This window comes from Agelaius tricolor, unplaced genomic scaffold (genome assembly GCF_023055355.1).
Source record: "Agelaius tricolor isolate 1412-34295 unplaced genomic scaffold, bAgeTri1.0.p SCAF_22, whole genome shotgun sequence".
NCBI lineage: Eukaryota > Metazoa > Chordata > Aves > Passeriformes > Icteridae > Agelaius > Agelaius tricolor.
In genome coordinates, this window is record NW_027269282.1 from 485,047 (window position 1) to 506,318 (window position 21,272).

General features: G+C 63.4%; 4 protein-coding genes across 5 annotated transcripts in view; all 4 read left to right on the plus strand.

Annotated features, from left to right (window-relative positions):
• Nucleotides 1-937, plus strand: part of HPSE2 (heparanase 2 (inactive)) — a 105,473-nt gene extending 104,536 nt beyond the window's left edge. Inside the window, exon 12 of the mRNA XM_071446323.1 lies at nucleotides 36-937. Within this exon, the coding sequence (XP_071302424.1) occupies nucleotides 36-201 (166 nt within the window). The 3' untranslated portion in view covers nucleotides 202-937. The remainder of the gene's footprint in view (nucleotides 1-35) is intronic.
• Nucleotides 938-1,351: 414 nt separating this feature from the next.
• HPS1 (HPS1 biogenesis of lysosomal organelles complex 3 subunit 1) lies at nucleotides 1,352-6,176 on the plus strand. Of its 2 annotated transcripts, XM_071446233.1 has the most exons (18): nucleotides 1,352-1,570; nucleotides 1,660-1,797; nucleotides 1,879-2,021; nucleotides 2,263-2,371; nucleotides 2,563-2,723; nucleotides 2,800-2,902; nucleotides 3,005-3,109; nucleotides 3,202-3,271; nucleotides 3,376-3,443; nucleotides 3,996-4,163; nucleotides 4,238-4,414; nucleotides 4,483-4,550; nucleotides 4,681-4,803; nucleotides 4,904-4,969; nucleotides 5,157-5,301; nucleotides 5,398-5,511; nucleotides 5,639-5,721; nucleotides 5,958-6,176. In XM_071446233.1, exons 1-18 carry the CDS (start codon nucleotides 1,472-1,474, stop codon nucleotides 6,118-6,120), a joined length of 2,103 nt encoding a protein of 700 aa, XP_071302334.1. In that variant the 5' UTR covers nucleotides 1,352-1,471; the 3' UTR covers nucleotides 6,121-6,176. The 2 variants fall into 2 exon arrangements, with proteins under 2 accessions (XP_071302334.1, XP_071302333.1); XM_071446232.1 differs by lacking the exons at nucleotides 5,398-5,511; nucleotides 5,639-5,721; nucleotides 5,958-6,176 and having other exon boundaries at nucleotides 3,032-3,109; nucleotides 4,904-5,221.
• Nucleotides 6,177-6,324: 148 nt separating this feature from the next.
• PYROXD2 (pyridine nucleotide-disulphide oxidoreductase domain 2) lies at nucleotides 6,325-11,918 on the plus strand. The gene is made up of 16 exons (XM_071446231.1): nucleotides 6,325-7,516; nucleotides 7,933-7,952; nucleotides 8,180-8,273; nucleotides 8,347-8,420; nucleotides 8,540-8,686; nucleotides 8,830-8,983; nucleotides 9,199-9,260; nucleotides 9,371-9,468; nucleotides 9,885-10,026; nucleotides 10,119-10,253; nucleotides 10,354-10,426; nucleotides 10,528-10,684; nucleotides 10,815-10,969; nucleotides 11,089-11,195; nucleotides 11,310-11,430; nucleotides 11,534-11,918. The coding sequence occupies exons 1-16, from the start codon at nucleotides 7,354-7,356 to the stop codon at nucleotides 11,602-11,604; spliced, it is 1,773 nt and encodes a 590-aa protein (XP_071302332.1). The 5' UTR covers nucleotides 6,325-7,353; the 3' UTR covers nucleotides 11,605-11,918.
• Nucleotides 11,919-14,640: 2,722 nt separating this feature from the next.
• Nucleotides 14,641-20,513, plus strand: LOXL4 (lysyl oxidase like 4). Its single transcript, XM_071446095.1, is given in 17 exon segments — nucleotides 14,641-14,680; nucleotides 14,683-14,726; nucleotides 14,729-14,786; nucleotides 14,789-15,097; nucleotides 15,241-15,419; nucleotides 15,567-15,778; nucleotides 16,304-16,342; nucleotides 16,465-16,681; nucleotides 16,809-16,992; nucleotides 17,264-17,418; nucleotides 17,738-17,905; nucleotides 18,099-18,261; nucleotides 18,382-18,625; nucleotides 18,882-18,997; nucleotides 19,083-19,219; nucleotides 19,410-19,521; nucleotides 19,646-20,513. Coding segments are annotated over 17 exon segments (2,448 nt in total). The 3' UTR covers nucleotides 19,717-20,513.
• Nucleotides 20,514-21,272: the final 759 nt, after the last annotated feature.

Sequence of the window (21,272 nt, forward strand, 5' to 3'; positions counted from 1 at the left end):
AGTGCCACTGCGCTGACCCTCTCCTGCTCCCACAGGTCGGTCCAGCTCAACGGGCAGCCGCTGGCCATGGTGGATGACGGGACCCTCCCCGAGCTGAAGCCTCGCCCCCTGCGGGCCGGCCGCACCCTGGTCATCCCCCCGCTGACTATGAGCTTCTACGTGGTGAAGAATGTGAACGCGCTGGCCTGTCGGTACCGATAGCCTGCGGCCCAGCAGGGACTCGCCAGCCCCGCTCCTGCCCCTGTGCACTGCCCAGGTCACGCTGCCTCCTCGGCAGCCCACGCAGCCTCGCCGTGGGGCCGTGCTGGGCAGCTCCACGCCGTGCCCTCATCCTCACCCCCAGGATGTCCTCCCCCTTGGGACCATCCTGCCCTGTGACCGCAGAGCTCCACGTGCCCTGGCCACCATCCCGCCAGAGCAGTGCGACAGCCAATTTGCAGGGCCTGCCATCCTCCGTCCTGTGAGCTGCGAGAAGCACCCGGGCCCTGGTGCCCACTGGCTGCAGGGAAGGTTGGGGTGCTGAGCCCCGGTATATCCCGGGACGAACACCCTCCCCGACCCCCTGGTCCTGCTGCCCCTCGGGACGACCGCTGCAGCAGCCGGACCCCCTCCCCGGAGGCGGGCAGTGCTCCGGTGCAGCAAGAGCATGGAAGCAGCTCCCTCTGCTGCCGCCGGGATGCCGCCAGCCGGCCTGGCCCGCCGCGGGATGCACCGGGCGGGACGGGGCGGGGCAGGGCAGGGGAGGGAGCGCCGGGGGCCGCCCCGAGCGGGCGAGCTCGGGCTCCACGGCCGGAAATGCTGATAATTAAATTATACATCCCAGAGCGGCGGGCCGAGAGCGTGTCCTGCCCGGGAGAGTGGCGGTGTCGCAGGCAGGAGCAGCTGCGACGCGCCCAGGCGCTACCGGAGGTGTAATAAAGTTGGGCTCTCAACCTCGCCGGCGTCTTCTGTCCGCCGCGGACCGGGCCGGGCCGGGCGGGTGGGAGCGATGCCGCTGTCACACGGTGCAGCGCCGCGGTCGCACGGTGAGGCGCCGCTGTCACACGGTGCGGTGCGGCGGTCACACGGTGCCGCTGTCACACGGTGCGGTGCCGGGGTCACACGGTGCCGGGGCCACACGGTGCGGTGCCACTGTCACACGGTGCGGTGCCGGGGTCACACGGTGCCGGGGTCACACGGTGCGGTGCCACTGTCACACGGTGCCAGGGTCACACGGTGCCGCTGTCACACGGTGCGGTGCCGGGGTCACACGGTGCGGTGCCACTGTCACACGGTGCCAGGGTCACACGGTGCCGCTGTCACACGGTGCGGTGCCGCTCCGGGCCGCCGGGGGCGCTGCGCGCGTGGGCGCGGCGGTCACGCGCGGCGGAGCAGGAAGCGGCGCGGCGCGGGTGGAGCCGCCCGGTGCCGGTGCCGGTGGAGCCGCCCTGTCCCGGTGCTCCGGTGCCGGTGTTCCCCCCGGCCGCGGGCCATGCGCTGCGTCCTGATCGCCAGCACCGCGGCCGAGCTGCTCTTCTACTGGGCCGATGCCGCTTTCCTCCGCCGGCTGCGGTCGTCCCACGCCGGGCAGGTGGGGCGGGACGGGGCGGCGCGGGTGCGGGGAAGGGAGCGCGGGGTGCGCGGTCGCGCGTGGGCGCTGACCGGGAGAGTGTGGCACAGGGCCCGGCGCTGGAGGACAGCCTCAACACCCTCTTCGCCCCCCTGATCATTTCCTGCGCCGCGCTGCTGGAGAAGCTCTCCGACACCTATACCTGCTTCGCCACCGAGAGCGGGCGGCAACTCCACGTCCTGCACATGGTAGGATCGGCACGGGGAGCCCTGAGCGGCACCGGGGACCGGGGACCTCTTGACCCCGCTTGACCCCGCTGGCGTTTGCAGTTCGGGGACTGCCTGTACATCGCAGTGAACGGCGACGGGACGCAGAGCGAGGACGACCTGCGCCGGACGCTCTTCGTGCTGCGGCGCTTGGTGGAGGCTCACTGTGGCCTCGTCACGCTCGACTCGCACCTCATCCGCAAGGAGTGAGCAGGCACAGCCACCGGCGCAGGGTGGCATGTCGGGTTGCTGGGGGGGCTGCCCTGAGCTGCCTTCATGCAGCACCGGGGGATGGGACCCCCCCCTTTGCAGCAGGACCCCCTGCCTGCTGGGCTGCAGCTGGGTTTTGGTGTGTCCACATCCCACGCAGGGAGCTGGGTTTTGGTGTGTCAGTGTCACGCAGGGAGAGGACAGGCAGCTGTCTGTTTACCCTCTGTGATGCTGCAGGTTGCGGCCGGCTGATTCGGAGCAGCGGGAGCGCGTGTGGAGCCTGCTGCGGGGCCTGCTGGAGACCTACAGCCACCTGCGGGAGGAGGACCAGAGCTTTGCAGTGGAGGTACCAGTGATCTGGGCTGTCCCTCACTGTTCCAGGGAGGGAGGCTGCATGGAGTCCCAGGATGTGGGAAAAGGCAGTAGGCTGGGGACTTTAGGGCAGCTCCCTGGAGCAATGGAAGCTCAGACCTGCCCCTAGGACTGCAAGGCTGGGGCTGAGGAAGCTCAGCAGCCTCCCCTCCTCCTGCACCCCAGGCCGTGGAGCGGCTGATCCATCCTCAGCTGTGTGAGCAATGCATCGAGTTCCTGGAGCGACAAGTGGTGCAGCACATCAACGCCAGCCCCGAGCGTGGCGGGGATGAAGTGGGCCATGCCTTCCTCCTGGTACACACCAAGCTGCTGGCCTTCTACTCCAGGTGTGCCCAGTCCCACCACCCTCCCCAGGGCAGCCATTTGTCCTCCCAGCTGACCTTGTCCTTCTCTGGCCTGCAGCCGCAACGCCAGCTCCATCCGCCCTGCCGACCTGCTCGTCCTCATCCTCCTGGTTCAGGACCTGTACCCCAGCCAGAGTGCTGAGGAGGAGCTTGGCCCACAGGTGCTTCAGAGCAGGACTGGGGGTGCAGCAAGGCAGGGTGCTCCCATCATGGGGTGATGCCTTGACAGCTGGGGCTTAGGGGTTTTTCTCTCTTTTTGAAAGCCCACAGCAGGGAATGTTCTCCCTCAGGGACCCAAGAGAAGTGAGAGCATCCCTGTGAGTGGCCCTGGCTCCCATGGAGCTGCAGAGAAGGACTCAGATGACCAAGTGAGTCCTTGAGATCAGGAGTTGCAGGGTGGGATTGCTGGGAGGGCTGCCTGTATCGCTGCTATCGCTGACCCATTCGTTTCTGCTGGCAGGACACAGATGATCTCTCTGTGCCTGAGGTGTACTACACACCCGAGCCCTCTCCAGGCGGGCACAGTACAGGTGAGTGCCCAGCTGGGCAGCAGCCGTGCCCCACACCCCCAGCCCTGCAGAGGCCCCAGGGCTCTGGTGGGGGCTGGAAGGGTGCCCTGCCATGTTCTCTGCAGGCAGTGAGAGCTGGTCAGAGGGCGCTGAGATGCTGAGCATCGGCGAGGTGGATGCTGCAGACGTCCAGGTGAGCGCAGAGTCCTGCAACTGCTCCCAGCTCCACACCTCACCAGCCTGCCCCAGTGCCTTTCGCAGATTCTGGTCCTCATCACTCTCTCTTGCTGTGCTGCAGCTGTGGGTACCCCGTGTCCCCCATGTTGTGCATATTTGTGACAGCTCTGATCTCCTTCTCTGAGGCATTGCTTACAACGAGCTGTCTGCAGAGAGGGAGCGGGGCTGCTTCAGAGCAGTCCAGTGTCTCCCTCTGCTGCCGTTGGGCTTTCTGGGCTGCTTCCCTGATGGATGCTGCAACACCTCACACACCGCAAGCAAACACTGCCCTTCGTTTAAGGCATTTGCAACCTTTGTCTTTGCAACAGTCTTCTTCTTCTCTGCCGCTCCTTTGGGGTCCCTGGGTACTTTCCTCACTGCTGATCTTTTGCTTCATGGCCCCTCCAGCTCTTTTGGTTCTGTCTTGCCTGGTTGCAGCTTTCAAGGCAATGCTGCATCCCTACAGAGCACTCTTAGTGTGAGCTCTCTCATCCCCACAGGGGACTGAGTATCTCCCCTGTCTTCCCAGATGGCAGAGGACTTGCTCCAGACCTTGGGGCCTCTGGTCCCTGAAGCTTCAAACCCCAGAAGGATCTTTCTGGATGCCAGCCTGCGGGAAGGTTACTGCCCCTTGCTGCCACACACCATGCACTGCCTCCCACTCTGGCCAGGCATCTCCCTTGTGCTGCTGACCAAGGTGAGCTGCCTCTGAGATGAGGGAAGCTGTGTGGGACTGGGTCCTGCCTGACCCACCTCTCCTTTCCCTGGCAGGGCCCCATGACCCAGGTGGCCATCACCTTGTACCAACTGCTGGATGGTTTCTTGGTGCTGGAGAAGAAGCTGGAAGAGGGACCAGAGGTGGGAGTCGCACGCTCCTACCCATTCCTCGCTGAGCTGCGGCAGCGCATGGACAAATTTGTGAAGAAGCTGAGTGGACAGGACATCCAGGTGGGCATGGGACATGAGGACCCTGTCCTGTTTTCTCCACAGCCTGACACAGTCCTGTCTCTTTCTAGTTGCAGAACACCTGGTTGGACTTTAAGAACAAGATATTTTCTCGGAGTGAGCCTGGGAGCTCCCTAGAGTGAGTAAGGGGAAGCCAGGCAAAATCTCCAGGACAGGCAGGGACCTTTCCCAGCCTAGGGACCAGCACAGCTGTCCCTGCAGTGCTGGGGTCCGTGTCCAAACTCAGCTGTCTGTGTCCCCTGGCTCAGGCTGCTGCAATCAGTGGCCAATGTGAAGCGACAGCTCTGCTCCGTGTACCGCCAGCTCTTCCTGACCTCTGCTGGCCACAGCCTGTCCCAAGGGCTGCGGGACCGTGCTCAGAAACTGATGCGGTGAGTGCAGGGGGATGGTCAGCATCGCCAGGGCCTGCCCCACACCCGGCTCTGCTGGGGCTTGTGGGTCCTGGCCTCTCACCGTGCCTCTTCTCGGCAGGGAGAAGCTGCTGGACTGGCGGGACTTCCTGCTGGTGAAGAGCAGGCGCAATATCACCATGGTGTCATACCCATCCCTGCAGCTGGGGACCCAACCTGCCAACGGGGTGTCCCTAAGGGGGTAGCAGACGTGGGAGTGGGACCCTGGCACCGGGATCAAGGGGAGGAATGTAGTGGACAAAGGTGGTTTCCCGAGGCTCAGGGGCTGTCCTGGAAGGGCACCAAAGTTGTTGGACTCCCTTAACCCATCCCACATACCTGGAGGACTTCCCTGGATTGGTGCACTTCATCTATGTGGACCGCACGGCCGGACAAATGATGGCACCATCACTCAGTGTGACAGAGAAGTCCAGCTCAGAGCTGGGCAAGGGACCCCTGGCCGCCTTCATCAAGAAAAAGGTACTGCTCATGGGGTAGATGTGGGACAGGAACCACAGAAGAGGGTAGAAATTGGAGGGGTTTCTGCTCAGGCTTCAGGTGTCCCTTGTCCCCCAGGTCTGGTCCCTGATCACACTGGCCCGTCGATACCTGCAGAAGGGCTATACAACACTGATGCTGCAGGATGGCGACTACTGCTGCTCCTACTTCCTCTGGTTTGAGAATGAGATGGTATGTGGGCCCAGGAAGGGGCTGAGCCCTCTTTCCCTGGGCCAGGGAGCAGGGCTGTAGGCCTAGCCAGCTCTGACTGCTCGGTGGTCCCATCCCAGCTCCTGCCCTCTGCTGTCATTTCTCCCAGGGCTACAAGCTGGAGGTGATGGAGATACCAGTCCTGTCTGATGATTCTGCTCCCATTGGGATGCTTGCAGGGGACTACTACAGGTGAGCAGTTGCCAGCCCTGTGGTTTGGCACCAGGGCTCAAAGGTGTGATGGCACATGGATCCCTGTGGGTGATGCCAGGATACCAGTGGTGTCACTGGACTTGCACCAGCCCATGTCCCAGCCTGGTGCCATGGTTTTGCTGTGTCTTTGCAAAGTGCTTTACAGAGAGAAGGTCGTTGGAGAGGGGTTGCCTGTGTGCACTGTACCTGCCAACCCCCTGTCTTCTCTTCCACAGGAAGTTGCTGCGTTATTACAGCAAGAACCACCAGGCAGAGGTAGTGAAGTGCTATGAGCTGCTGACCTTGCACCTGGGCATCATCCCCTCCGAGCTGGTGGTGCAGCAGGCCTACGACTTGGCCCGGCGCCTCTGGGAGCCATCCCGCATCCCTCTGCTCTGAGCTGCCTCGAGCCGCCTTGGGGCTGGGATTAAAGTGGGTGTGTGGGTGCTCCCAGAGCCTGGGTTGCTTTTTCAGTGTGTGTGTGCCATGCCATGGATTGTGCCTATAGGCAGGGACAGGCAAGCTTCTCATCCTTCAGCCTGGCCAGGGCCGGCACTGTCCCTTTTCCTGCTCCCCATGCTTTTCACTGCCATCCAGCAGCCTCTGGGGACAGACAGAGAGTGGGGCCAAGAGGTTGCTGGCAAATCACTGTCTTGCTGAAAAGTGCATTTCCAGAGCAGGATTTATAATGTTAGCTTGACACTGCTGCCAGGCTTTGGCCAGAGATCAAGATAATGTAGCCAAACCTGAGTGGAGCAATGGTCTAAGGTGCATCCCCCTTCCCCCTCACCCCCAAATATGGGGTGCAGGGCCCTCAGAGGTTTGGCAGGCTCTGGGGAAGTGCAGCCCATCCTGCACTGCCTTCTCCACACCCAGGCACCAGTTAGCCACAGCTCTGAGCTTAGCAGGGAACAGTGAGTAAATCCTGATGCAGCTTATGTGTTTCCCAGGCACGTCTAGGCTCAGTGCACTCCAGACCTCAAGTACAGCTGGGAATGGGGCCAGCCCCAAGGGACTCACGTAGCCACTGCCCCTTGTTGCTCCCATGCCACTCGCTGGAGCTGGGGACAGCAATTCAAGGAGCACTGGACCATGACAAGGCCTTTGCCCCATCCTGCTGAGCTGGAATTTGCCCTGCTGAGCAACAGTTCTGGATTCAAAGCCATGCTCATTCCCAAAGCCATGCCCCTTCTCCTGCTGCTTTCAGGGCTGTGCTTGGGGCTGTGGGGGTGCCAAACTCCGTCTGTCCTGCCGTGCTTGGCCCATCATCCCAGCCATGTGCCTCTGGATCATCCCTGGAGCACAACAGGAGCTGGGGCAGGGTGCTCTCAGGCCCCCGCCTGCCTGCTCAGCACCGTCCTGGGGTACAGCCTGGGGAGCTCCTGGCGCCCTGCTGAGCCCCAGGCAGGATGTGGCCCTTTCTCTGCCCTGGGGCTCGTCTCCGGCCCCGCAGCTGAACTGCGCCGGGTCCGCGCCTCGCTGGGGCAGCAGCGGCCGCTGCCCCTGTCCTGAGCAGCCTCCCCGCCTCCTCAAGGCGTTCCCCGCCCTGGCCCCCCGTCCCTCCCCGTGCCCGGAAGCCCTGGGAAAAGTTCCGCTGTGGAAGCAAAGTCCAGGCGGCCGGACAGAGCAGCCATGGCCGGGCGCTGCGGGCTCCGGGGAGGGCTCGGTCCGCTCTGCTCGTCCCGCTGGCCGCAGGGCTGGCATCCGTCCCTGCGGCCGCCAGGAGCGCGTTTGGCCCATGCCGGGGCTGCAGCCCGGCTGCAGCAGGAATACGACGCGGTGGTGATTGGAGCAGGTAACAGAGCCAGGGAGCGAGAGTCGAGCTGCGAGCGGGGACCCACATCTGCAGACCCCCAGGGCACGTCGCAGAGGAGCAGCTAGGTGGGGACCGCAGTAGTGTTGGACGCATTGCAAACCCCCAAACTGCTTCCCATGCCTGGGACGACACAGGGGTCTGGCACAAATTGCAGCCCCCCAGCATCAGAGCACTGTAGGAGCATCTACCTTGAGCACTTCTGTCCCCCTTTGCTGCACCATTAGGGCCAGGGCTGTAGGGCTGGGGGACGATTCTCCTTGTCACCTGTATCCCTGTGTCTAGAGCCTGTTATTGGGGTGGCTGTGACAGCCCCATGCCCCAGGCACGGCAGGGTGCCCTGTGCTGTGCGCCCATCACCAGCACTGGGCTCTGCTCATCTCCCTCTCTTCTTGCAGGGCACAACGGGCTGGTGGCAGTGAGTACCTAGAGTGGCGTGCTGCCTCTCCTCCATCCCCAGGGGACAGCAAGGCACTGGGAAGGGTCTGCGCTGAGAGCAAGGGAGGGCTTTGATGGCAGTGTCCATGGGGCTGGGGCTCCCACAGGCCCTCCCTAGGGAGGGGGGCACCGTGTGCAGGAGGGTGCTGATGCTGGCAGAGGCAATCCCGGCTGGAGGGATGGCAGTGTGCCCCGTGCTCCCCGCAGGCTGCCTACCTGCAGCGGGCAGGGCTGCGCACGGCTGTGCTGGAGAAGCGCCACGTGCTGGGCGGCGCCGCCGTCACCGAGGAGATCGTGCCAGGTACCCCTGCGTGCCCCTTGTCCCCCTGGCCAGCCCTGGCGGTGGACATTCCCCACCACCCCACATGTTCCAGGGTTCAAGTTCTCCCGGGCATCATATCTGCTCAGCCTGCTGCGACCACAAATCTATGCTGATCTGGAGCTGCAGGTACTGGCACCTGCCCTTTGCTGGGCTGCTGGCAACTCCCAGTGTGCAAGCAAGGGGACCCTGCTGCCAGGCTGTCCCTGCAGGGTGGGTTCTGCAGTGGGGACATCCCTGTCTTACAGCGGCACGGTCTGAGGGTGCTCCCACGGGACCCCTACTCCTTCACCCCACTGCTGGAGGACAGGAGCCCTCCTCGCTCCCTTCTGCTGGGACATGACATGGCCCAGACTCAGCAGCAGATTGCTCAGTTCTCCCAGAAGGATGCCCAGGTACCAGCAGGGGCATGCACCTGGCACAGCAAAACCCATGAGGGGCTGCCCTGCCCCTGGAGTGGCAGGGATGCTCCTGGGTGGGGTATCCATTGCACCCACCATGGTGCAGCCCTTGCTGTCCACCCTCTGTCCCCTTCCAGGCCTACCCAGAGTATGAGGCGTTCATGGGGCGCATGGTGTTGGCCCTTGACCCACTGCTGGATGCCCCTCCAGTGGATACAGCTGCCCTGGGGAAGGGTTCCCTGCTCCAGCAGCTCAGGAACCTGCAAACCCTGAAGCCCTTGCTGCAGGCAGGTACATCTGGGATGCCAGGGAGCCCTGACAGCAAGGGGTGTTTGCCAGCACCTGGGATGGGCAATGCAAAGCCTCCTCAGGTGCCCAGTCTGGGCTGGCAGGCTCCGGTAGGCTTGCTCACCTTGGTCCTGCTGAGTGACCTCCAAAGCCAGCTGGGCACCAGCAGCCAGCCCTGGCACAGCCATGCAGGTCTCACACCACCTCTCCACCCCCAGGGCTGGCACTGGGGCAACAGCTGCCCCACTATTACGAGGTGCTCACAGCTCCCATCTCCAAGGTGCGTGCTGGCAGTGCTGGTGTGAAAACACCCAGTGCCTCTCCTGCCTGCCAGGATGCTGCAGCAGCTCCCCACCCCAAGCCTGGCATGCTCTCTTTCTCCTGGGCCAGATCCTGGATCACTGGTTTGAGTCAGAACCCCTGAAGGCAACTCTGGCTACTGATGCTGTGATTGGAGCCATGGCCAGCCCACACACCCCTGGCAGTGGGTGAGGGATCCTTCCCCCTGGGGCTCATGCCTGCACTGTCCCCCCTTGCCATGCTCTGTGCTTGGCTCTGCTGCACACCAGTACCCCATGCACTGCCCCCCTGCCCCTCCCTCCCACTGCCTGCTCCACTTTGCCACAGTGCCTCAGGGGTTGGTGCTGGGCAAGGGGCTGCCCCCAACCCTGCCATATGGCTCTCCTGAGTGGCCCCCACTTATCCCTTCACTGTTTGGGCACCTCTGTCCCTGGGCTGGGCTGAGTCCTGGCTGGTGTGTGCTCCCAGTGACTGAGTTTACATCCCATGAGGTGGCATGGTCCCGGGGGGGGACTGTGGGGGCTCTGGCACCATCCTCACTACCCATGCAGGAGACAGATCCATCCCCTCAGCCAGCAGCTAACTCAAGGTCCTACTACCACAGGTATGTGCTGTTGCACCATGTCATGGGTGAGCTGGAGGGACGGCGGGGGGCCTGGGGCTACGTGGCAGGCGGGATGGGAGCCCTGTCCCACGCCATCGCCCAGGCAGCCGCTGCCCGGGGAGCCCACATCTTTGCTGAGAAGGTAGGGGGTGTCTGGGAGAGGGGAGCTGCTTGGCCATCCCCACAGGCAGCAGGGATGCTCTTGGTAAAGTCCTGTCCCCTACCCGTGCCCAGGCAGTGTGCCACGTGCTGCTGGGCAGGGCCGGGGAGGCGCAGGGTGTCGTGCTGCAGGATGGGACAGAGGTGAGGAGCAAACTGGTGCTGTCCAATGCCTCCCCCCAAATCACCTTTCTGGACCTCATTCCTCAGGTATGGAGTGCATGGGGCTGGTGGGGGCTTGGCCTGTTGGAATAGCCCCATCCTCACTGCCTCTCACAGCCAGCCTCTGCACCGGTGTATCCCACCCTAGGAGCAGCTGCCCAAGGATTTTGTCCAGCGGATCCGGCAGCTTGACACACGCTCCCCTGTCACCAAGATCAATGGTAGGTACCAGCAGGGACACTTCTGCTGCCATCCCTGCTGGAGGAACACTGGTGCCAGGCTCAGCAAGAGGCTGCACCCCACTTCATCTCCCCATGCCCAGTGGCAGTGGATCGGCTTCCCAGCTTCCTGGCTGCCCCCAATGCCCGTGACGGCCAGCCCCTGCCCCACCACCAGTGCTCCATACACCTCAACTGTGAGGGCACCCAGCTCTTGCACCAGGCATTCACTGAGGCCGCCCATGGGCACCCCTCCAGCAGGTAGGAGCCTGTACTGGCACACCTTGCACTGGGGAAGGGACAGGACAGCCATGGCTGTGGATGCTGGGGAAGGAGGTGTGGAGTGGCTGGGTGCCCCTCTGCCTGCCCAGCTGGTGTACTGCTCCCCCAGGCCCATGATCGAGCTCTGCATTCCCTCAGTGCTGGACCCAGGGCTGGCCCCTCCAGGCTGCCATGTCGTGTCCCTGTTCACGCAGTACACCCCGTCCGTGCTGGCAGGCGGGCGCTCCTGGGACGAGCAGGCCAGAAACGCGTATGCAGACACGGGTACGTGATGCACACACAGACCCAGTGACACCCATGGGCAGAGCTGCCCTGGGCTGCACAGGAGTTTGCTACCATGTCCCCCCGGGCTGCCCAGCAGGAGTCCCTTCATCTTTCTCTAGTGTTTGACTGCATTGAAGACTATGCCCCAGGCTTCAAGGCATCTGTCATTGGCAGGGACATCCTGACGCCACCAGACCTGGAGAGGATCTTTGGGCTGCCTGGTGGAGTGGGTACCATGCGTGTCAGCTCTGAGCATCGCTCTGGTGCCAGTGCTAGGGGGCACACGGCCTACACGGGCCTGGGCCAGGCACAGCTAGCTCACACAGAGCTCTGTTGGCAGAACATCTTCCATGGAGGGATGTCTCTGGACCAGCTGTACTTCGCCCGGCCAGTACCATCCTACTCTGGCTACCGGTCCCCAATTCCTGGCCTGTACCTGTGTGGAAGTGGAGCCCACCCTGGTGAGCAGAGCTGGGAGCCAGGACTCTCATGGAGGCCTGCAGAAGGAAGAAAGGGGCATGTGGAAGAGATGAAGCAGCATTCCCCATTTCTCCTTTCTTGCAGGAGGAGGAGTGATGGGAGCAGCAGGACGCAATGCCGCCCAGGTGGCTATCAAGGATTTCAGGCACCTCTGATGAGATTGGTGAAACTGACTTCACCAACGCAGGGTTGTGACAGCAGCATGCCCTACTGATGCCATGCAGAGCCCTGCCCATCCCCAACTTGATTCCCCAGCACCTCAGGGCAGCAGCATCTCCTGAGAGCTGGGTGTAGGCTGGCAGGGTCCCCTGTGCTCCCAGCTGCTACTGTCACCTTGAACAGATGGCTGCTCCCAGCCTGCCACTACCCAGCCTTGCCCCAGTGGCTCCTGGACCCTGCATGACCATGGCAAGCCTTACTCAGCCCCTGCCTGTGCCCATGGAAATAAACCCTGGCCCAGGCTCTGTCATGAGCACTCTCACTGTGTTTTTTGAGCAACTCATGCAGCTCCTAGTGCACTATCCACACTTGCTAGTAAGGCAGCCTTAGGGGAGTTGCCAGAGAGCACAGGCACATTTCAGAGTAGTGAACAGGGACAAACAGCCCTTCACCCTCTCCTCTGCTCATTGATGCAGACTCAGATGCATGCAGGACTGTTTGTATTGAGTTCCCCAACTCCGGGCAGGTCCGGACCATCCTAAGTACTTAGAACAAGCAGGGAGCTGCCTGGATGCTGCTTTGGTGCCTGAAGTCCCCAGCTGTCCTCAGTCCCCGGCTCTTGGTGGCTGTGTGTACAGCAGACACGTGCCCAGCAGCTCAGAAACCGCAGGAGCCAGGGCTGCAGCTGCCCCTCGTGCCTCACACATGCTCCTATTCCCGACGGAAGCTGCCTGCACGTGTCCTGGCCCCGTCCCCGCGTCCCCAGGGCAGATGTTCCGTGCTGGCCGCTCCTCAGCCGCAGCAGGCCCGGGGTGTGCCCCTCACCCGGGCTGCTGCCGGGAGCCGCTGGCTGCAGATTACAGAGCTCACATCCTCTCCCTGCCCTCTTCCTCCACCAGACAATGCTCCCGATTCAGCCGCCCGCCTCGCCTCCTGCCGGGCCCTAAATACGGTGCTGCCAGGGTGAGCTGCTGCACCTGAGCTGGCTGAATCAATATTGACCGGCCAGGAATAGTCCCGCAGCCCTCTGAGAATAGCCCCGCACGCCCGCCCGCCGCCCACAGCTTCCCGCGCACGGGGCTGCCCTGCTGCCGGCCGTGTATTTTTAGCTGCTGCCATTGCTGGCTGCCCGGGACTGCAGGTGCTGGCACCCTGTGAGCCCCCAGGGAGACGAGGGGCATTGGCTGACACCTCAGGGCAGAGGGGGACACCTCCGGCCCGCCGTGGTCGCACGAGCGGCAGGACACAGTGTCCGTACCGCTGCGAGAAGAGCTGGCAGGTCCCAGAGGGGCAGAGCCCGCCAGCCCCCGCACCTCTCTGTTCTTGCTGTGCCCGGAGCGGAGGCAGAGCTGGGAGCGGGACCCAGCGCCCGCCTGCCCGCGCCCCTGCCAGCATCTGCCGGGGGAGGAGCTCGGGGGAGGCTCCTGGATTCACACTTAAGCAATTGATCTCCAAAACGTCGAGACGAATGAGTCACGGGCTCCACTGCTGGCCCCAACCCTGCCCTTCCCCAGGGCTTTCCGTGGCCTCCATTCTGGGGCTGGCCAGCGATTCACATCGCAGCTTCAGGACATTGCCCCGATCCCGGCCGAGGCAGAGGGCTGGGATGAGAGCGCCCTGCGAGGGGGACCCCGAGTCGTGCATCCCTGCACACCCAGAGGTGCTGGGGCTCCTTGCGAGACGTGGCGATGAGCTCACGGGCTATTCCCGGCCGTGTTGATCCTGGCTCCTCCCGGCAGGATCCGGCTGCTTTGACTCCAAACAAACAGTCCGGTGGCCACCGGCACATTCCTGGCCGGTCCCTGGGCACGGCCGGGGCACTGGGTTTCCTGTTTATCCCCATCCCACGGCGGGGCACGGCCGGCGTGTGGGCAGCGGGGTGCCCCGGGGACTGGCGGCACCCCAAGCCCGAGGTTGCTCCCGGGGCAGGTCGGGCGGGAGGTGGGGGCGCATCACCGGTCCCCACGTCCCACGGAGCAGGGCTGAGCCTGAGGACCCTCACAGCCAGCCTGCTTTATGGATGCCACAGGTGATGCCCCAAGCCCTGGGAGAGCTGTGCTCCCGCTCACGGCACCATCCCATACCCTGCCGTGGTCCCTGTGCCCCCCGAGTCTCGACCCCACTGCAGCACCTCCAGGCATCCTGTGCCCGTGCACCCACTCGAACCAGTGCGTGGGTGGGAAGCTGCAAGGAATGTCCCCGGCACAGCAGTTCGTCATCTCAGGAAAGCCCATGCTGTGCCTGGCTGCGGTTCAGCCCAGCGAGGGGAGCATCCCTGACCGAGGGAATCTGGACTCGGGGGAGGTGCAGCCTCACGGCACGCAGCGACTGTCCGGGACAGCTCAGATCCTCCTGGCTGGGGAAAGGACGGGGTTTGGGACAGGAACAGGTTTGCCCCCGTGTGCGGTGAGGCAGAGTAGGGCCGGGGGTGGGCAGGGAGCAGGGCTGGGCTCCAGGCCAGAGGCGGGGGGGCGGGGGGCCCCCTCGGGTCGGCCCACCCCGCCGCACCATAAAAGCGGCTGCAGGCGGTGCCCAGCGGGAGGCAGGAGCTGCGGGATCCACTGCTGCCAGCGCCACCGCCGTGTCCCTCGCCACCACCGTGTCCCTCGCCACCGCCTGCCCCGCACCGCTGCTGGTCCGGCACCACCATCCCTTGCCAGGGTGAGTGCCAGAGGTGGCCCCGGGAGGGGAGGTCTGGGTACCTGGAGGGGGGTCAGCAATCCCACCAATGCTCTGAATGAGGATGTAGGGGAAGAGGTGAGTTGACAGGGACCGGGCTGTGTGCAAGATGGGGAGGAATCCTGGTGTTCAGTAGAGAATCCTGCTGTTCAGTAGAGAATCCAGGTGGAGGATGAAAGGGGGCCCTCACCCATGTCCCAAAACATGGGGCAGACAGGAAGCAACAAGAGCACAGGGCAATGTTGGTGGGGCTGCCCGTGGCTGTCAGTGCCTGGGAAGGCTGTGTCAGAGCTGGGTTACCTGGTGAAGGGGGTAGGGCTGGGGTATGCTGTGTGTGTGGCAGGGACCAGCCCATGCATCCCCCACAGCACAGGGACAGGGATGTCACCACCATGCAAGAGGGCATGACATCCCTCCACCATTGCCCAGCTCCTGGGGCACAGGGGGGCTGCAGCTGCACCCCTACTCTGCCACGGTCCCCAAGGACTCACTGTTGGTCTGTCCCCAGGCATCCCACTCACAGAACGATGATGGTGATGCCAACTGGCACGAGTCACGTCCTGCTGGTGCTGGTGCTGGTGCTGTGCTGGGTGGCCCCCAGCAGGCAGGAGCTGGCCCCGGTGCAGCTGCGGCTGGGGGGACCCCGGGGCCCAGCTGGAGAGGGCCGGCTGGAGGTGCTGTACCAGGGGCGCTGGGGCACCGTGTGCGATGACGGCTTCGACTTCCATGCGGCCACGGTGGCCTGCCGACAGCTGGGTTACAGCGCAGCCATCACCTGGACCCACAGTGCCACCTACGGCCAAGGGGAAGGTACGGGGCAGGTGGGGAATGGGGGCAGGGGGTCCCCACGGGGGCAGCGTGCTTCCCGCTGGCTGTGGGAGCCTCCCCACAGGGCCGTGGGTGCAGACAGCTTGCAGGACACACTGCATGGGGCTGTGGTGCTGTGTCCCTAGGCCCCATCTGGCTGGACAACGTGCGATGCGGGGGCAGTGAAGGCTCCCTGGCAGAGTGTGCCCACAATGGCTGGGGCATCAGTGACTGCCACCATGGCGAGGATGCTGGTGTGGTGTGCTCAGGACAGCGCCTGCCTGGCAACTCCCCCCAGGCCACCACTGCTGGTCACCTGGGAGAGGTGAGTGGGGGCCCGTGGTGTGTGCCTGTGGCCAGCAGGTACACCAGGGCGACTGGAGCAGGTCCCACTAACCCTTCCCCTGCCCTTTTCTGAATGCTCTGCCCTCGATGCGGGAGCCCCAGGCCCACGCCATGCCCACTGTGGCAGGTGTTGGGACTAACCCTGGAGGAGGTGCGGCTCAAGCCCATCCTGGCACGGGCCAAGCTGAGCATGCCAGTGATAGAGGGTGCTGTGGAGGTGAAGCACAACGGGCGCTGGAGGCAGGTGTGTGATGCCAACTGGACCAGGAACAACAGCCGCGTGGTGTGCGGGATGCTGGGCTTCCCCCGGGAGAAGCACGTCAACACCAGCTTCTACCGGTAGGGATGAGGGAGACACGAGCTGCTCCTGGGCATGGGGGGCAGGCTGGGCACACTGTGGGGACTGCAGGAGTGGTCAGAGGAGGGCTGCACATGTGGGTGGGTGTGCGAGGTGCCGGTATGGCAGCCTGGATCCCCTTCTTGGGCCTTTGACAAGGGTCAGAGTTGGGCTCACAGCATTCAGAGAGAGGTCTTTGGGGATGGTCACCATCATGGCTGGCAAAGTGTGGGACAAAAGAGAGGAAAGACAAGTGTCCCTTGGTCCCTCCCACCCCGTCTCAGCCTGGAACTATAAATACAACCTATAATGAGCCCCTACGGGTGCCAGGAGTCGCACAGTCCCGCTGGGACACATGGTACAGACGGGCTTGGCACAGTAATTGCCAGTGGGGAGAGAATATGACGTACCCTGGGGTCTCCATCTCCTGCTGGGGAGGGCAGAAATGATGGGGCAGGGGGTTCAGAGTTGGGCAATGTCAGCAGTGTCAGCATGCTCCCTCATCTCCTGGCTCTGTACACCCACAGAAAGCTCTGGAACAAGAAGCTGAAGGACCCTAACTCCAGGTAGGACTCAGCACTGTGCATGGTGGGCAGGGCACCTTGAATGGGCGCCCAGCATGAGCACTGGGTGGGAGAGAGTCTCTGGCACCTGAGCTGACCCTGGCCCTGCTCCTCTCCCTTGGCAGCCTGAAAAGCCTCAGCCAGAAGAACAGCTTCTGGGTGCACAGGGTGCGGTGTCAGGGCTCAGAGCCCCACCTGGCCCGCTGCCCTGTGCAGATGGCCCCACCAGCCCCCCGCCAGCACGCCTGCCCCCACGGCATGCACGCCATCGTCAGCTGCCTCCCTGGCCCTGCCTTCCAGAAGGGCACGGGCAAGGGCAAGAACAAGACCGCCCCAGGAAAGGTGAGCCCTTGCAGAGTTCCACAGCCTCAGAGTCCCAGGGCTGAGCAGCACTCAGCCACCCCATTTGCACTTGAGGGGGGGGCTGGCTGTGCCCTGGGGTTGCTGACCGGCTGCTCTCCGTGCCCAGGTGCTCCCGGTGCGGCTGCGAGCGGGCACCCACGCTGGTGAGGGCCGGGTGGAGGTGCTGCGCCACGGGCAGTGGGGCACCGTGTGTGACAAGCAGTGGGACCTGGCTGCAGCCAGTGTGGTGTGCCGGCAGCTGGGCTATGGGACAGCAAAGCAGGCCCTGGTGGGAGCCCGGATGGGACAAGGTGAGGCAGGTGTTACAGCGTGGGCTTGGGAAACCTCTGGGCTTGGAGGGGTATGATGGGGAAATCAACTGGTGTAATGTGCCCTGCTGGAGAATCCTGGGATGCTCACGCAGCTCCAGCCTGCCCTGGGATGAGGCTACCCTGTCTGCTCCTGCCATGGGCAGCCCCATTCCCATTCCCATAAAGAATGCCCACACCAGGGGAAGGAGGATGAAGGTCCTGCTCCAGGATGGTCATGGAGCAGGGAGCACTGACCCTTCCTGTGCTTTAGGTCTGGGGCCCATCCATATGAGCAATGTGCAGTGCACTGGCCATGAGCGCTCTCTGGGCGAGTGTCGCTTCCAGGACGCTGAGCAGAATGGGTGTCGGCACGAGGCTGACGCTGCTGTCCGCTGCCACATGCCCTACATGGACTTCAAGAGCCAGGTGAGTCCCTGCCTCCTTCCCAGGACCTGTTGAACCCCAGCCCCATTGCACAGTCCCTGCTCCCCAGGCTCTATGCCCAGTGTGGGTGCTCAGAGCAGCCCTGGGGTGACCCAGGGGATGGGGGGACACAGAGAAGCATCCTGATGGGGCCCTGCAGGGTGATCTGGTGGCAAAATTGGTCTTGTAGTGAGGAAAGGAGGAAGAGAAAGATGAGGGAGATGTTCAGCTGGATGTGCAGGGCTGCTTGTCCCATTGCAGCATAGGGTGGGAGAGCTGCTGGTCTGTGCCACATTCCAGTTCTGCCCCTCTCTGCTAACAGGTGCGGCTGGCTGGGGGCCGCAACCCCGAGGAAGGCGTGGTGGAGGTGCTGGTGCCAGTGCAGGGGCAGCTGCAGTGGGGTGCAGTGTGTGGTGCACAGTGGGGCCTGAACGAGGCCATGGTGGTCTGCAGGCAGCTGGGGCTGGGCTTTGCCAGCCATGCCCTCCAGGTGAGTGGGGTACCAGCCTGGGGCCAGACTGCAGGGGTCCTGCAGGATGGACAGCGTGGGCGTGGTGTGGCCAGGGACTCTGGGATGGGACAGTGGGGGCAGTGGTGGCAGTGTTAGGGCAGGAGAGGAGGCAGGTGGGTACTGGCAAGGGCTGCAAGGACTGGCCCAAGCACTGTGCTCCTCCTCTGTTCAGGAGACGTGGTACTGGGCAGGCAGCCCCGGTGCCAGCCAGGTTGTGATGAGCGGCGTGCGCTGTGCCGGCACCGAGCTGGCCCTCCAGCAGTGCCAGCGCCATGGCCCTGTCCACTGCCCCAGCGGCGGGGGACGCTTCTCAGCAGGGGTCACCTGCACTGCCCGTGAGTAGCAGGAGCCCGTGGGGTACTGCTGGAAGGGGGCACCCCCCTTCTCCTGGAGGAGAGTAGGGGGTGCTATGCAGGGTGGGGATCACCTTCTCCATCCCCGCTGATGCCCTCCAGATGCCCCAGACCTGGTGATGAACGCCCAGCTGGTGCAGGAGACAGCCTACCTGGAGGACCGGCCCCTGGGGCTGCTGTACTGTGCCCATGAGGAGCGCTGCCTCTCCCGCTCTGCTGACAACATGCAGTGGCCCTACGGCCACCGCCGCCTTCTTCGCTTCTCCTCCCAGATCCACAACCTGGGAAGAGCCGATTTCCGACCGAGGATGGGGCGTCATGCCTGGACTTGGCACCAGTGCCACCGGTGAGTGTCCCATAGGCAGGGGCTGGCAGGGAGCTGTCCTCTCCTTGGGCCAGGCAGGGCATGGTGGCACCCGTCCCACCCGGGGTAATTAACAGCGTCTGAGCCAGCACTGTCATTACGGCTTTATTTGGCTTCAGGGCTGTAATTTGCTGAGTCCCTGGGTGCTGCCCTGCCGGAAGTTCTGCCGGGGTTGCCTGGGACAGCCACGTGCTCCCTGGCCGGGCACTGGTCCTGTGCTGAGCCCCTGTCCCCACAGACACTTCCACAGCATCGAGGTCTTTACCCACTATGATCTGCTGACGCTCAATGGCTCCAAGGTGGCCGAGGGGCACAAGGCCAGCTTTTGCCTGGAAGACACCAACTGCCCCGAAGGTAGGTGCCAGCTGCAGAGCTGACAGTGGCCCAGTTCTGCTCCCCAAGGGAGCCTGTGCCTCCCTCACCTCCCTCCTTGCTGCAGGTCTTCAGCGACGCTTCGCCTGTGCCAACTTTGGTGAGCAGGGGGTGAGTGTGGGGTGCTGGGACACCTACCGCCATGACATCGACTGCCAGTGGATCGACATCACCGATGTGCCACCAGGCAGCTACACCTTCCAGGTATGGGGATGGAGGGGTGGGGGACACCAGCCTACCAGATCTCAGGGCTGGGGAGTCCCCTCCATGAGCACAACAGCATCCCTCACCCTGCACATCAGGGTGCTGCTCTGTACCCTGCTGTGCGTGCCACAGCCCTGCCTGGCCAGGGCACAGCAGAGGTGCTTCCAGCCCTGCCCCTTGCCCTCCCCAGGTGGTCGTGAACCCCAAGCACGAGGTGGCTGAGTCGGACTTCTCCAACAACGTGATGAGGTGCCAGTGCAAGTATGATGGGCAGCGTGTCTGGATGCATGGCTGCCACACAAGTAAGGAGGGACGGGAGCCTAGGGGCTATGGCAGGCAGGGTGAGGGAAGTGATGAGGTTGGGGGTGCCAGAGGTTTCTTGTGCCCCCACACGCACACCTACCCCCACAATATCGCTCTCTCCAGGTGATGCCTACGGTGCCGATGTGGTGAGCGACATGGAGAGACGGGAGCGCCTGGCCAACAACCTCGTGTGAACCCCTGCCATTGGCGTGGTCCCACGGGAGAGCCCGACTCCTGCACCCTGGCCCCTGTGCCCTGGCAGCACCCGACTGAGCTCAGGGACTTGCAGACTTGTGTATTTATTGATGCTGCTGCAGAGGAGGGAGATGAGCGCCAGGGGTGGCGGGGAGTGCCTGGGGGTGCCCGTGCTGCCAGCGGGATTGGAAAGAGTGGCCCAAGTACTGCAGCAGGCCTCACCCCCCACAGCCCCAGGGCCCCCAGGACAACTACCTCAGCCTGCCCAGCCCCCCTGCTCCAGCAGACTCAGGACAGTACCCAGCCACCCATGCACCAGTCCTGTCTTCAATAAAGGTTCTGTGAGTTGGGAGCAGGGTACTGTGCTGTAGAAGAGGAGCTACTCCTTTATCAATCCCACCATCATCTCCTCTTTTCCCTGCACTCATTCCTATTAGGATCATGAAGCCAGTCCCCAGCTGGGAACAATTTGGTCTAGGCAATGTGTCCCCAGCTAGGCAGTGTTCCCTCTGTGACACCCAGGGCCACCAACTCCCTGGCTGTCTGCACGTGGCTGGCATCAAGCAGCTCTGCCTTGCCATCAGTGGTCCCCATGGCCCTGAACTGGCTAATCCCGTGCATGCAAAAAGACCCAACCAGCTCTGTGGCAGCATGGGCTGGCAGCCAGCCCAGCAGCCACAGTGTATGCAGCTGACATGCTGGGCTTTCCCAGGCTGTCCTGGCAGCTTCCCAGACATGGGAGCTGTGGTAGGGCCACTCTGTCCCTCAAAGGAACACTGTGCTCTTGCTCTCTGTTTCTTACCTCCCGTGGTCTCTATCTTTTTTTCTTATAACAGGAAATAAAAGGGAATGTCACCAACACACTCTGTACTGTCTGTTCCCCAGATCGCCAGCCACGGGGCAGTGCCACCCCTCTCCTTGCATACCTGTGTCCATTCCTGCCTCACTGGCAGGCACCAGCCCAGGGTGGGGGGCTGCCAGCACCCACCTCGGCCCAGGACAAGTCAGGCTGCACCCACACGTGATGGTCCCTGCACGTGGAGTTGCTGCTGGGAACACGGGGATGCACTGGAGGGGCCCGAGGCCAGAGACCGTGGCAAGGCACGTGCTGGTGGAGGCTCACCCGGCCAGGCTGGGGCTTTGAGGGATGCCGGATGGCCGGGAAGATGTTTTCCACATGAGAGCAGCTTTGCTCCCTGGAATTTCCACCGGCCAAGCCACGAGCATCCGGGAACAGCAGCCGAGATGGCTCCCAGCTGGCAGCGCTGCCGGATGGCGCAGGGGCAGGCAGCCACCGCCACGGGGTCATGACCAGCTCTGCTGCTGCCAAGCTGGGGGACAGCCAGGGGACACGGGGCAGCCACATGAGCACTTCAGCGACCAAAAGCATGCAAACTGCTGGTAGTGGTGGCAGAAAAGCATCATCCCCATCCTCACCTCCTGTGAAAGGCCCCAAAACCTCAGAATCTGCAGAGCTACAGGGTGGGAGTGCTGGGGCACACAGAGCAGTTTTTCAGGTGCTGAGAGATGATGCAAAGCAGAGCCAAAGGCAGGT